Source organism: Ammospiza caudacuta, chromosome 15, assembly GCF_027887145.1.
Source record: "Ammospiza caudacuta isolate bAmmCau1 chromosome 15, bAmmCau1.pri, whole genome shotgun sequence".
Taxonomy (NCBI): domain Eukaryota; kingdom Metazoa; phylum Chordata; class Aves; order Passeriformes; family Passerellidae; genus Ammospiza; species Ammospiza caudacuta.
Genome location: NC_080607.1, coordinates 7,468,042 through 7,483,804, shown reverse-complemented (window position 1 = coordinate 7,483,804; position 15,763 = coordinate 7,468,042). Strand labels below are relative to the sequence as shown.

At 48.2% G+C, this 15,763-nt stretch overlaps 1 protein-coding gene across 1 annotated transcript in view; it reads left to right on the top strand.

The window, feature by feature from the left end:
- TOX2 (TOX high mobility group box family member 2) overlaps window positions 1-15,763 on the top strand; it is a 171,877-nt gene that overhangs the window by 56,951 nt on the left and 99,163 nt on the right. The window contains exon 2 of the mRNA XM_058814981.1: window positions 9,709-9,774. Within this exon, the coding sequence (XP_058670964.1) occupies window positions 9,709-9,774 (66 nt within the window). The remainder of the gene's footprint in view (window positions 1-9,708; window positions 9,775-15,763) is intronic.

Genomic DNA, 15,763 nt, shown 5'->3' with positions numbered 1-15,763 from the left:
TGCAGTTGTTGCTTGTTAGCACTTATTGTATTTATTTTACACACACCAGCCCAGTGCCAGGATGGGGCTGCATCCCTGTGCCCTCTCCTCACCAGGTTCCTCAGCTCTCCCTCTCACTCAGCTGCTGATGGCTGAAGGACCAGCTCAGCAAGAGCTTGGCATTTATATTTTTTTGCACATACACTCCTCGAGCACCTGTGATGAACAGCTCCAGATGAGGTTGTTTGGTTTTGAGGAGGAAGTGATGTACATGCCAGAGACTTGCACCAGAAGCGCTGCAAAACCAACAGCACTGAGCTGGTCAGCAATGGGCTGGGGAGCTCCTGGCTGAGAGCAGTGGGTGCTGCCCCTCTCCCAGCAGCCTGATTTCAGTATCCATGCCCACATTTGGAGAGAAATCGGAAAGGATTTGGGGTTTGGCTGCAGCTCTGGTGAGCTCTCAGTGCCACGGAAAAGGATGGAAATGTGCTGAGCACTCCGTGCACCGGGGCAGCTCAATGCAACGGCTCACCCCAGCAGCATTATTACACCAGGCTAAAAGCTAAACACAATCATCTGAACACAGTCAGAATGTATTAGATCAACAGCTGCCCTCAGGAGCAAAACCTGCTCAGCTGAAACCCCAACCCCTCCTCCGTGCACCGCGAGGTGCAACCATGAGTGACTTTGGCCTTTAAATTAATCACCTTTCTCTGAGCATCCTTCTCCTCAGTGCAGCTGGGGGGACAAGAAGAGGAGGCTGGATGGATGGATGGAGGATTGTCTATTCTCTGCTGCTTTCACTCCTTTTTGGAGTTGCACAGGAAAGGGTTAAGGAGAATTTTGATCTCTGCAATATTTTCATGCTTATACATTCTGTTTCTCATTTCCATGACAAAGATGGTAGGAAGAGCAGAATAAGGTACAGAATTTGCAGAGCAATTTTAAGACTGTAATGAGAACAGAAAATAGTAGGGGGAGAAGAATTGTAATTAGAATATGAAATGGGAAAAAAAAATTAATCTATTTCCATGTCAGTCTTGAGACTAAATTCTGCTGCTCCCTGTAGCTTTCAGTGCATGGGGGTTTTTGTGTGTGTGTGTGAAGAGCTTGAACTCCTCTGCAGGCTCTGAAAGATCCAGGTAAATGAGTTTAAGGCCTCATCCCCCCCAAATAATGTAATAACAATAATATTGTGTGCAGCGTTGACAGAAAGCCAGGCAGTCTCCCAGATAAATGAATGCTGTCACTCGAATAGTGGTGGCATTGCTGGGGAATAAAAGGGGATGCTGGAGATGCTTTTGGGGTGGAGGTCTGTGTAAGTATCACACGATCACATATCACAGAAGGACCCAAACAGTGCCTGGTCCAGCTGAGCTCTGAGGCTCTCCAGGGATGGAGGTCCCACAATGGTATTTGATCACCCACATGCTAAAAAATGAATCTATCTGCCCACAGCTCCCAGGAGCCCACAGGTCAGGCTTTTGGTTCTGGTTTTGAGTCCAGTATGAAGAACTTCTCTGGAAGGGTTTAATTTCACTTGCTAATAATCTCAGTGTCTGTCTCCTTGATTTTAGGCTGTTAGAACCCTGCTTTCCTTTCAATTTTCACATACATCTTCATTGAGTCCATCTAACACCCTTCTATCCCTTCATCCCCCCTTTTTACTCACCCACATGTGCCATCCCACACCTTGGATCCTCTTTGCAGTTATCATCTCTCCTTCTAACAGTACAGATGGTAAAATAATACTTGGTCTTTCCCTCTTTTCTCCTTTTGTGATTGCTTCCAAAACCTGAATGGCATCTTTGGCAACTGCTGAGGACTGGAAATAAATTGGAAGTGATCTCTCTAGAAAAGTTTCTCTTCTGGACAGCAACATCAATTTTAAGGCTCATTGTCATGTCTGTCGTTGGGATTGCTTTTCCTCAGTGCATTACTTTGCATTTATTGACATTAAATTTAATCTTCCATTTCCTCAGTGCCACTTAGTGCAGTGAGAGTCCTAATGCAAAGCTATTCAAAGTCGCTTTTAGTTTTGGCTGGCCTGAATAATTTCTGTCTCATTAATAAGCTGAGCCCTTCCAGATCAGTTATAGGATGAGCTGGAGAGATTTTAGTGCAGATGGATCATGGACCATGATATTTTGCTTGCTAAAACCTCCTGAGTGTCTGGCTGTGAGTAAAAGAACCTTCCCTTGGGTCCCATGAAGTGTTGGGGTTTGGGGTTTAGAGGTGGTTTTTGAGGAGCTTTGTGAAAATTTCAACCAGAGAGATCAGTTCATCTTTCCTAGGGGCTTGCTGACCCTTCAGCAAGCTCCAAGCGGGCTGTGAGGGACAAGGTCCCTCTTCTTGGTTCCCTCTGGGTCCCCTTGGGGTGTGTTGGAGTGTGATAGGCTCACACTGAGGGAGTTGGACGAGCTGGTTTGGAACCTTCCCCTTCCCGCTCCTGTTGGTTTGGGCACAGAGACAGAAGGTCAGACATTTAAAATCACTGAATCATTTAGGTTGGGAAAGAGCTCTGGGATTATTGAGCCCAACTATCGATCCAGCACAGCCAAGGCCACCTCTAACCCATGTCCCCAAGTGTCACATCCACGTGTCTTTTAAATCCCTCCAAGGAGGGTGTCTCCACCATGCCCTGGGCAGCTGTGCCACAGTTGGACGACCTTTTCAGTTAAGGAACCTTGCCTAATCTCCCATCTAAACCACACCTTGAGGCCGCTCCCTCTCCTCCTGTCTCTGTTCCCTGGGAGCAGAGCCCAACCTGGGGCTGTCCCCCCCCCTGTCAGGAGCTGTGCAGAGCCACAAGGTCCCCCCTGAGCCTCCTTTTCTCCAGGCTCAGCCCCTTCCCAGCTCCCTCAGCCCCTCCTGGAGCTCCAGACCCTTCCCTAAGCTCCATTCCCTTCTCTGGACATGCTTCAGCCCCTCAAGGTCTATCTTGTCATGATGGTCCCAAAGTTCTCTCACATTGTTTTACAGCAGGTGGGTGATGGGGGTTCCTTAGCATTTCCTTGGTTGGTTTTATGTTTTCCTTCTGGCCATCCCAGTGTGAGAGCTTCTCAGATGGGTCTTTCCAAGGGAGATGCTCCAGTTTAGGAATTTCTGAATACTCCCTCCATCAGTGTCCATCAGGCTGGTGCAGGTCATTCCTTTCTTTCCCACCTGGCTGTAGCTTCCTGACAGTCTCTACCATACCTTGGCCCCATCAACTCTGCAGGTGTCCTCTTCATGGTATATTTGAGAAAAAAGACTCCTACCAATTTAAAAGTAGGTTTTTATCCTACTTGTAAGCTGTTCTTAAAACAAACAAACCAACCAAACAAACCACTTTTTACTGTAAGGCTTTAAGCTTCAAGATTTCAACTGTATCAAGCTGAATTTCCCCTGGGATAAAGGGTGACAATATTCAGTGTTTGTAGGAAACCCAGCCCCTGAGAGCCCCGGTGGCCACTGTGGCTGCTGGATTTGTGCTGTGCCTCTGACACCTACTGTGGGGTCGTGCTCCCTGTTAATGCCATTTGTCCCCAAACAAATCGGGGATGGACACACTGACTGCCCCTGCAGGGCACTCCTGGGGAGAGTGTAAATCTCCTGCTGAACTCCTGACCCTCCCTGACAGCATCAACCCGGGGGCTGCCCAAGCATTTCAGCACACAAATAAATAATGCTAAGTAGATCACTCCGGGCCAGAGGTTGTGTAAAGACCTTAATGGGGGAACTGCAGTTAAAGGGATTAAGCCAACCTCAGCCGTGTATTCCCTGAAGAGGTGGGATGCTGAATTACTCCTGCAGGGATTTACAGTGGCAGCTTAGCCATGGAGCAGGGGGCGTGCTGAGGTGAGGATTTCACATCCCAGAGGTGTGCACAGAGCATCCTTGTCGTAGTTGAGATGGTCACTATGCAAAGAAACACTCCATTTTCAGAAGGCTTCAAACCTGGTTTTATTATAGCATGCATGCTTTTTGTACATTCTTACAAAACTCCTAAGTTTACACTTTACTCAATGGTCAGGAAAGACAAACGAAGTGCTCATCGGAACAGGGAGTTGCAGGTTCCTCTTATTTATCCTTCTTTCTTTCTTGGCCTCTATTAACGAGCTTGGTAGGAAGTTCTTTCAGGGGCAAACATGGATGCTCCTATCAAACTTCTCTCTGGCTCACAGAGGTCACTGTAAAACCTCTTCCACAAATCCTTACCAGGATCAGCATCCTTGGGTGTGGATCCCTCAGAGGGCTGAGTCTGGTGTGCAGGAGCAGCACTGCGAGGATGCAGGGCTGGGAAGCACCAAAGGGCACTTACAGCAGGATGTGCCACGCAAATAATACTGATAAAAATGAATTGCTGATAAAACCATTCCTGTAACACTTTCTAAAGAAGACTTATGTTTCCTCATGATGGGAATGGTGCCATTGCATTGCCCATTCCCCATGATGGGAATGGTGCATTCCAGTGCTGCCATTGGAAGCAGCTGAATGAAGCCCACCAACACATGGGCTGCAATGTATTTTTTTAATTTTTTTTTTTTTTTAATGAGAAGTATTAAATACAAATTAACTGTGTTGCACAAGTTTTCTTGGGTTCACTTTTACTCACTAAAAACCTAAAGGCATTCCTTGCATGGCATTAGTTTGGGTCTGATGCCTCAGGTTTTAGCTTTTATATTTTTCACATCCTGTGCTGCTTTAGTGTGTGGGTCTGGGCTTCATATGAGGGGATGGTGAGCTCTGTGCACAGAGCAGGGAGACAAAACAATTCCTGCTCCAGCTGGGCACCAAGGACAAATGATCCAAATCTCAGCCCAGGAGCACAAACACCGTGGGCTGGAGAGAGAAAAACAAGCAGGGTGGGACTGCAGGGGCTAAAGCTGGAATGGGACAATGAACTGCAAGGTGCAAATGGAGCAGAACTGATCACAGTGACAGACCCCGTGCCCGGTCGTGCATTTTGGGGCCATTTTGGTTCATCTTGGGTGCAGCCCTGGCTGGGCTCTTGTGCTGCCCAAGGTGGATCCATGGAGGCCTTTTGATAAATCCCTGCTTTATTCTTTAGCTCTGCCCAGCCTCTGTTCTAGGCCATCAGGTCACTCTGTCTTGGTGCTGGTGGTGGCTGAGCTGGAGCTTGCTGGGAAACAAACCCAGATGCATTCCAAGAACTTCCAGTGAAATGTGGCAGCCCCAGTGCACCCAGTTTGGAAATGAGCTTGCCATGAGAGGGAACCCCCTGCCCATCTCCTGTGTCCTGGTACAGGAAGGCAAACCAGAGGCAAGTTTTTATAGATCTGAGCAGTAGGAAACACTGGAGGCATCCAATTTGTTCTTAACTGGCCATTTAGTAGCTCCTTGATGGTGATGGCTCTTAATTACTGCTGGATTTGTATTAAAAGGCCACATTTTCAAGCTCTAGAACCTCAATGGACTTGCAGTTATAGGGTGGTCTGGTCAAGTATTGCCAAAAATGAGTGTCAAAATACAGGTAAGGAAAAAAAAACCAGACCAAAAGAACCACCAAACCCACTAGACATAAAATAAAATTAAATAAAAAGTTTGGAAGACTTTTGAGATTTTGCAGGTGTCACATAAGGTATTACTGGTATGACTTTTGCCCACATATTCAGGTCTAGGGGAAGGTGGCCCTGCCCATGTCAGTGGAGTTGAACTGGGTGATCTTTAAGGTCCCTTCCAACCCAAACCAATCTCTGATTCCTCATTTTCATACAGAGCTGAAGTTTCCATCTCAGTTCGTGTCTCCCACAAAACAAAAAGGATGTGATGAGATTCATAATAAAATTGTACAAGCTGGTAGTGCCATCCAGGAAAAAGCAACACCTTCTTGGAATCTTGGCAGCAGGTTGTGTTTCTTTCCACTGGGCCCTTCCCAGTGAGCAAACATTTGTTCTCCCTGTTTTCACAGAGCTGGAGATCCCCCAGCTGCTGCACTTTGGGGTCTGTCCCAGCCTGCTGCCTGCATTTGTTTTTCCTTTTCATGTTCATCTGGCTAACAGGAGACCCATGTGACCTCTGGGCACATTTACAGGTTTGAGAATAATGTTGTGGAGCAAAAATAACAATCCAAAGTGAGTCTAGAAAAGCAATAAAGATTTTAAAAGTGTTTAGTACAACAACATCTGAATTGAGCTCCGTGTATGGGCTGATAGAGCAGTGCCAGCTGCAGCTCCCCTGGAAGAGCTGTAGGAAAAGAATTATATTTTTAATTAAATTCTCCATGAAAAACTGGATTTCAGAGGGTGCTTTCTCACACTTTCCTCTTTTGCTTGGACCCAAAATGCTCGGTAGGTTGTCCCATGGAGGGATGCAGGCGCGGCTTGCTCTCCATCACCCTGATGTGCTTGGATTCCCTCTCTGAATGGGGCTGGCAGCACCCCTGTCCCCATCCAGTGCCAGGCAACGCCTCCTCCTGTGGCACAGATGGAATCCTGCCTGGAGCTCTGTCACCTGCACACCAAGGCAGTTCAGTGGTGTCCATTGGACTTTGTTGCCAGAATTGGTGGAATTTGGGGCACTTTCCCTTCTCTCTCACCCTTTCCCTTTCACTTCCCCCTTTTTATTTCCCTCTTTTCTTTGCCCTTCCCTCCCTGGCTTTGTGCTCATTCCATGCAGGAGAGAATCGGCCACAGCCACTGATTTGTTTAATAGGCTGCTCCTATTAACCAAAAAATAATAAAATTAACTAATTGCAACAGAGCAAAAGTGATAAAGTGATTAAGACAACTGCACAAGAGGATGTTTCTTTTGAATTAGGACTTGAAAATGATCCCTGCCTCATCATTCAGTGTAGGCTGGCTTTTGGGGTAAGGATGGTGATGAATGGCTCTATCCAGGTTTGAACAGGAGCTGGAGTGAAGGAGAAAAAGGGAGGAGGTATTTATAACCAAGGGGAAATATTAAAATTTCTCTTTCTATCATAAATCTACCCAGTATGATGGGGTTGATTGTTTTGAAGTGCATTCTGTAGCAAAACAATAATGAGAAGAGGGAGAGAACATTACTTATCTGCTCTACCTGGCTGCTGCATAACTGGCAAACATCTAATTGAAAAAATATCCTGATGGGAGAAATTCTAATAAATTTGTTTGCACCTTCACAGCCTGGAGGAGAGGGGGAAAAAATCCAATCAGCAGTGGGGAAATTCCAAAGTTCCCATTGCATTTTGAGGCTTGATTTTCAGGCTCGCTGCTCAGCCTGGAAATCAGAGAAACAGTAATTTTGAAGGCAGGATTCATTACAGTTGTTATGAAGGCATCAAGGGCAAAAAGAATTGTGGAATGGAGGTAGAGGAACAGTAAAAAACCATAAAAAATATATTCTAACAAACAGAAGGATGTGGAGACAGGGGAGAGTTTGTCCTGCTCTGGGCCTCCCTACTGAATGATACTTTTGGTTTGCTAAATGTAATTTTCAAGGTAATTTTTTTTTCCTGGAGAAAAAGGTGGTGGCCAGGTGTGGGTTGGTGTCTTCTTATGGGAAACAAGGGGTAGAATGAGAGGAATCAGGGCAGGTTTAGATTAGATAATAGGGAACATTCCTTCACTGGAACAGTGGCCAGGTGCTGGAACAGGTAACCCAGAGCAGTGCTGAAGTCACTGTCCCTGGAGAGATCTGTGAGAGGTGATGTGGCACTTGGGGACATCACTGAGTTGTGGCCTTGGCAGTGCTGGGGAATGTTGGACTCAATGATCCCAGAGGGCTTTTCCAACCCTGGAGATTCTGTGATTCTCCACCAGCCTGTGGCACCTCTGCTGCCAGCCCAGGTGGGTCTGGTGGGAATTTCAAAGGGTATTGAGGTGTAGCCAGAGGGCATTGAGGTAGGGCTAGAGGGTATTTAGGCTGTAGAGGGTATTGAGGTGGGGTCAGAGAGTATTTAGGCTCTAGAGCTAATCTGTGTTCCTGGAAGCTCCAGCTGCCAAGAGCTGGCTGTGCCAGTGATCACCTGCCAGGTAGAGGGAAATCCAGGTTAAATTGCATGGTACCCAGCTGCCTTCTGAGGAAATTGTTTGTCCCACAGCTCCTGCCTCACTGGTGGATCTCACAGGATGCAGCAGTTGCACAGGAATCCTCTCCCACCTGCTGCAGCTGCTGCTGCTGGTATTACTTAATGAATGTCACAATACCTGCTCCAATGTTACAGCTTTTAATTGGTTTTCTGTGCCAGAGGACAGTTTGGCAATTAGAGGGTGTCTGAGGCCAAGCAGAGCCGTGTTACCCCCACTTGGCTTTACTAACTCTGCTGCCTTTAATAGCTAATCCTGTAGCACTCTGAGAAATGGAAGCATAATTAATTGTCTAGGCTGAAAATCTTCACCTGGTTTTATTTAGATTTCGCTTTTATTGCTCTTAATATGGCCAATTTCTGTTAAGGCATAACTGGAAGCAGTTTCATATCATAGAGTGGGAGGACAGGTGAGGGGTGAACAATCTCCAATTCATCATCCTGCTGCTAAGGGCAGGAGGGCTGGCTCTTCCCCTTGTTCAGTGCAAGGTGTCACTCACAGCTGGTACCTCCACCCTCCTCTCGGGAGTGTTTTATGGCTCAGCCCGTTTTTATTGCCATAATTAATTTGTGAACTCAGCCTTGAGGCCTGCCCCAGCTGTACTGGGGCACAATCCTGGAGGGTTTTTTTTCCTTCCTTTGGAATCTGAGTAAGTGAAAAGCTCCCATTGCTGCTAATTAGTGAGAGGAGTTGTAGCTCTCCATGGGTGTTTTGTGGCCTGATAAGTGGATTAACAGCTGGGGAGGGACACAGGAGGATGGGCTGGGCAGCCCCAAGCCCACCCAGCCATGGAGCAGAGTCCTGGCAGGGCATGCAGGAAAACAGGAGAAGAGGGGATGGATGTGTCAGGCTGGGCACAGAGACCCCTCCTGAATGCCCCATGTCATAGTTGAGATGGTCTCAATCCAAAGCAACTCTATTTTCAGCAGACTTCAAACCTGGTTTCATTTTAGCATCTTTTTATCCATTCTTACAAAACTCCTACGTTTACACTTTACTCATTGGTCAAGAAAGTCAAAGTGCTCATTGTAATAGGGAGTTGCAGGTTTCTCTTATTTATCCTTCTTTCTTTCCTGGTGTCTTGGTGGAAAATATATGGTAGAAAATTCTTTCAGGGTTAAACATGGATCCTTGATAGAAAATTCTTTCAGTGGTAAACATGGATCCTTGGTAGGAAATTTTTTCAGGGGTAAACATAGATCCTCCTATCAAACTTCTCTCTGGCTCACAGAAGTCACTGTGAAACCTCTTCCACAGCTCCAGAGTGATTCTGCATTGTTGCAGGAGCTTTGCTTAATGTTGATGTCTGTAAGAGGATTGAATGTGACCTGTCCAAGTCTGGACATTTCCACTGATGGAAGTTGGTTTTTTACATCACACTGATGCTCCAGTAGGAATTTTAGCAACAGCTTCTTTTGGGTGATCTTTGCTGCAGGGTGCATCTGTGGGTTCACACATTGGAATTATTTCTTTGAATTGGAGTGATTAATTCCTTATTTCACTGAAAAAATCCCATCTCCATGCTAGGTTAGCATATCCCATTGCAATAACTGCGGTGAAGCTGTGCTCATACACTCTCAAAAGTGTTCAAACAGCAGCTCAGGGTATTCCTCTGGGAATTCTGGCTCTTGATGTGAAGAGCCAGGAAGGTATTTGGGATGCGCAGCAGCATGGTGTGCAGATGGCATTTTATTAACTCTTTCTTTTGCCTTTCTAGTTTGATGGGGAGAACATGTACATGGGAATGAACGACAACACCCAGGAGTTTCTATCAGCCAATCAGGTAAGAGCTGTTTTGCTGGGGTGAGGTTTTTAGGGGACCAAAGCATAAATTCCAGGAGCTGTTTGTGAATCTGCCCTCCTGGGACATCAGGAGTGTCCATGGAGGAGGTCAGAGCCCAGATGCAGCACTTGGTGGAGGGGTTGGGATGCATTTCCATCTGGAGCCCATTCCCAGCCCAACCCCATTCCACTCTGCTGAAAAGCTTTGCCTCAGCATCCCCAACTCCAAATGAAGGTGCATTTGGGTGTTTCTGGCCACAGTGAAGTTTCCAAGTATTGTGTGCAGTTCAGGTGTCTCCTTCCCTCATGTGGAGTATTTCCTGTAGCTAAATAGATTAACAGGGGAGAAAAAGAAATCCAAGGGTTCCTGTTTTGGAGCTAGAAACCCACGTGTGGGGGACCAGAATAGAAGTGTTCATGTCTTGCAGGTTCCTGAGGCTTCTCTGGGCTTGGATACACATGGAAAAAACATGGAGTGGGGTCCTAAACCTGTGTATGGGCTGGAACATCATCTTTAAGGTGATCTTCCAACCCAGTTCTGTGATTCTGTAAAGTTCATATTTAGGTCTTGCTGGGACAGGAGGACTTCAGCACATGCTTTTCTGTCCCCCTGACCTGGAGATGAGAGGGGTGGCCTGGCATGGTTAGAGGTGCTGACCCTCAGCACAAAGCATCTCATCACATGCAGCCTTTGGAGGGAAGGTGGCAGTTCCTTCTGACACATCCCAGAATCCCAGTTTTGGTTGTTTGGGCTGTTTTGTTGACCACAGACCCAGCCCCACAGAGTGCCTGGGGTTTGAGACATCACTGTGGTGCTCCAATGGCAGCAGGGGTTAAACTCTGTCCATGTTACACTGGGAATGGGATGAAATCCTGCGGTTTGCCTCCTTGGAGCAGGGCAGGGCATTGGCTCACGGCTCAGGAGAGCTGTTCCTGCTCTGGCTCTGGCAGGTGTCCCCACTGTGGCGTGGGGAGAGGCTGTTCTTGCATGAAGAGGAATTCCAGGGTGGGGAAGGAACAGCAAACTTTGTGCTGCCGAGTGATTCAGCAGAAACAAATATGTGTTCAACCAACAACAGCGTGGGGGTGATCATTAGAGCCAGGAATTGCCAGAGGGTTAGTAAATATGGGAAAGAATGGGGTGATCCCTGAGTGCCCCATGCAGGGGTCAGCCCTGTGTCCCCAAATGTGCAGAGCCAGGTGTTGTGGATGATCACAGGGCAGTTGTTGTGATACCTTGCCTTCAAAACCGCCCAAGGATGGAAGTTGATTTTTATATCACATTGATGCTCCAGTAGGAATTTTAGCAACAGCTTCTTTTGGGTGATCTTTGCTGCCGAGTGCACCTGTGGGTTCACATACCAGAATGAATTCTTTGAGTTGCAGTGATTCATTCCTTATTTCACTGAAAAAATCCCATCTCCATGCTAGGTTAGCATATCCCATTGCAATAACTGCGGTGAAGGTGTGCTCATACACTCTCAAAAGTGTTCAAACAGCAGCTCAGAATTTCATGGGGAGGGCTGGCAGTGCCAGGATTCCATGGGAAGGGCTGGCAGTGCCAGGGTTTCATGGGAAGGGCTGGCAGTGCCAGGATTCCATGGGAAGGGCTGGCAGTGCCAGGGTTTCATGGGGAGGGCTGGCAGTGCCAGGATTTCATGGGGAGGGCTGGCAGTGCCAAGATTCCATGGGAAGGGCTGGCAGTGCCAGGGTTTCATGGGGAGGGCTGGCAGTGCCAGGATTTCATGGGGAGGGCTGGCAGTGCCAGGATTCCATGGGAAGGGCTGGCAGTGCCAGGGTTTCATGGGAAGGGCTGGCAGTGCCAGGATTCCATGGGAAGGGCTGGCAGTGCCAGGATTTCATGTGAAGGGCTGGCAGTGCCAGGATTTCATGGGGAGGGCTGGCAGTGCCAGGATTCCATGGGAAGGGCTGGCAGTGCTGGCACAGGGAGCAGCCCCAGCCCCTGGCCATGATGTGCCTGCAGCACCAGGCTGGATTTGGGCAGAGCCATGGCCAGCATGAACCATTGATGTTTCCTGCTCAGCACCTCTCTCATCCCTTCTCCCTCAAGATGAGCATGAGAGGGAGGTCAGCAGGGCTGCTGTGGGGCTGGGAATGGTTTGGTGCATCTCAAGGAGAAGGGTTGGCTCCCAAAGGAAAGCAGGGATTCCCGTGTGGTGGAGGAATCATGTCCTGAGTTTGATTCTGGAGAAGGATCAACCAAAGCAGCTTAGATCCCTGTAACCTGGGCAAGAGGAGTTCACTCTTCATTTGCTCTCTGGTTACTTGCTATTTCCCATTTTGGAGCAGAGTGGAGAGGGAGGAAAGTTCTTTCCCTGGGCAGAGGAGGGCAGGAACCCCTCACTGCAGGGATGGCCTCGTGCACAGGGGCTGTGCTGCTCCTTCTCCACCAGCAAAAGCACACAGAGAGTGATATGGACAATAAATGGGGATGTTTGATTGTTTGGCATCCCCAGCTCCCTCCCTGGCTGGTGTGGGGCACTCAGAGGGGAGCTGGGGGCACCTGGGCTCTATGGGAGGCTGCAGTGACCCCCAGAACCTCCTCTGGGGTGGCAGGAGTGCAGCTGGGAGGGAAGGTGAGGATCCCAGTTCATGCCCTGCAGGGATGTGGCTCACACCCAGCATGAGCTTTGGCCAAGGAGGATGAGGAGCAGCTTCCTCCTCGCCCTCCTTAGTGCACCATCTCCCTTTATTTACCTGCACATCAGCCCTTGTTTACTGGTTTTACAGCCCCAGCCATGACTACAGCACTAATGACACAACTCTGTTATTTAAATGGGGCTTCCAGATGGTTTTTATTGTTTGCTAAAGCTGTTGTAACGTGAAGGAGTACATTAAACAGCAGGAGGAGGGTTTCACAATCTCACCTCAGAGGCTGCTGAACCACCAGATTCCTTCACAGCCCATGTGGGACTTCCAACAGCCCTTGAGTTCCTTCAGGACAAAGGCAAATTGAACACACTCAGGGCTGGAACCTCACACTGCAGCAGATGGGCCTGGTGGGTTGGGGTTTATCTCCATCAGGATCCTGCAGCTCCCTAACAGCAGCTTTGTCTCAGCCCTTTGTCTGGTTTTTGATCCTAAGGAAGTTCTGTTCAGCCCAGGGGAGAAGTTCCAGGGAGAGCTCAGAGCCCTTTCCAGGGCTAAAGGGGCTCCAGGAGAGCTGCAGAGGGACTGGGGACAAGGGATGGAGGGACAGGACACAGGGAATGGCTCCCACTGCCAGAGAGCAGGGATGGATGGGAGATTGGGAATGAGGAATTGTTCCCTGTGAGGGTGGGCAGGCCCTGGCACAGGGTGCCCAGAGCAGCTGTGGCTGCCCCTGGATCCCTGGCAGTGCCCAAGGCCAGGCTGGATAGGGCTGGGAGCAGTCTGGGATAGTGGAAGTTGTCCCTGCCATGGCAGGAGTGGAATGAGATGAATTTAAGGTCCCTTTCAACCCAAACCATTCTGGATTTCTGCAGTTTCTCATGGCAGGAGTGTGGTCAAGCCAGGATCAGGATCCTCCTGCCTTGTGACAGTGTTCACAGGGGCTCTTGGATGAGGGAAGAGATGAGGATCTGACTCCATGTTTCAAAAGGCTGATTTATTATTTTATGATATATATCACATTAAAACTATACTAAAAGAATAGAAGAAAGGATTTCATCAGAAGGCTGGCTAAGAATAGAATAGCAAAGAATGATAACAAAGGTTTGTGGCTCGGCTCTCTGTCCAAGCCAGCTGGACTGTGATTGGCCATTAACTACAAACATCCAACATGGGCGAATCACAGATGCACCCGTTGCATTCTACAGCAGCAAATAATCAATGTTTACATTTTGTTCCTGAGGCTTTTCAGCTTCTCAGGAGGAAAAATCCTAAGGAAAGGATTTTCCATAAAAGATGTCTGCAACACTGCCTCTCTTTCATTATTCCCCGCCTAGCTGCCAGCTTGAGGGAAAGAGAAACAAAACCCCACACCCAAGCCTGTGTAAAACCCCCACAAAACACCATCCACAACATATGGAAGCCAGGTGCCCTCTTCCTTCCCCTGATCCTGCTTGTTGGGATGGCTTTTGTGCCATGGCTGCAGCTCTTGTCATCCCAGAGGGGTTGGATTCAGCTGAGGACAAAATGCAGAAATAAAGGAGCCTAAAACATAATGAGAGCACTGACAGCTCACAGCAGCACAACCTGCTTGGGGAAAAGAATTCCTCTTGTTCCATCAAATAGGAGGGACATTTGAGCCCAGAAGTGAGTCAAATGTGAAATGTAATTCAACCTCCAGCAGAGGCCAGGGTATAAATGCGAGCTGACATCTGATCAAACCATTGTGGACATTTGACCCTCGAGATGAGTGAGGTATCTCTTGTGTCTTGTGGAGTCAGCAGAGCATCATTCCTCACCCCTGTCAATTTTCCTTCTTTCTTCCCCCCCCCCCCTCAAACAAAGACAAGGAATTAAGTAATGTGAAAAATCCCAAGGAATCCCAGGTATGAAGTGCTCTGAAAGATCAGTAAAAATGCAATGGTGCTGGTAATATAAATAAAAACACCTGAAAAATCAGTGGGAAAAGATATTTATTAAGGTCATTGTGATAAGGACAGTGACACCAGGAGAGGGAAAGGTTGAGGAATAAGGTTGGTTTTATTTTGCACTTGCAGGAGGAGTCCATGGGTGCTTTAAAAACGTGGATTAACTCTGCCTGTGAGAAGGTATCATCATCCTCTGTGCTGGGTGAAGAAATGCAGGAGCTGCCTTGTCAGGGAGCTGGGGGTGATGTGATGGAGTTGTGGGGACTGCCAGGCCCTGGCATGGCCTTGGGGACCACTGTTCCCTGGCTATGGGATGTGATTGTGTGCCTGCTCAGTGTGCACCCACTCAGTGAATTATGGAAAGCCTTTAGGGGGGTGTTTCTGCATTTCCCCCTCCCTCCAAAGTTATCTCTGGTTGTTAGCAGTGCAACAGGCAGCTTGAAGGAGGAAAGAGCTGATTTATTTATCACTGGGCAGTTTGGATCCTGTGCTCTGCCTAATCCCAGGAGATTTCAGTGCATGGCTTATTCCAGCTGAGCAACCAGCCCATTGTTGTTTGTCCCAACAAGTTAATTTGTGCGACTCCTCATGGGAAGGCTATTCAGCACCACTGTGGTTTGTTCAGGCCAGGGAGAATGTAAAATCAGCTCTTTGCTTTTGGAAGTGAGGGCACAGACAGGACCCACTGCTATGAAGTGTTGAAAATTTGAGAGTTCAGTTGAAAATAGGAGAGTTAAACTGACAAAGTTCTCCTAAAGCTGTTCCTGTGTGTTGCTCCTGCTGCCCATCTGTGTGTCAAAAATGCCAGGTCTTGGCTGCCAGGTTTGCACAGCAGCACTGAGCAGCCTGGAGCAGTGGAAGTTGTCCATGCCCATGGTGGGGGTGTGGAACTCAATGGTCTTTGGGTCTAACCCAAACCATTCCAGGATTCTACTGCTGGAAAATGAGGATGCCTGGAGAAGTTGTGGCTGCCCCTGGATCACTGGAAGTGGCCAAGGCCAGGTTGGAGGGGATACCTCAGGTTTAGCTTTTATATTTTTCAGATTCTGTGCTGCTTTAGTGTGTGGGTCTGAGCTTCATATGAGGGGATGGTGAGCTCTGTGCACAGAGCAGGGAGACAAAACAATTCCTGCTCCAGCTGGGCACCAAGGACAAATGATCCAAATCTCAGCCCAGGAGCACAAACACCGTGGGCTGGAGAGAGAAAAACAAGCAGGGTGGGACTGCAGGGGCTAAAGCTGGAATGGGACAATGAACTGCAAGGTGCAAATGGAGCAGAAGTGATCACAGTGACAGACCCCATGCCTGGTCGTGCATTTTGGGACCATTTTGGTTCATCTTGGGTGCAGCCCTGGCTGGGCTCTTGTGCTGCCCAAGGTGGATCCATTGAGGTCTTTTAATAAATCCCTGCTTTATTCTTTAGCTCTGTCCAGTCTCTGCTCTAGGGCAGCC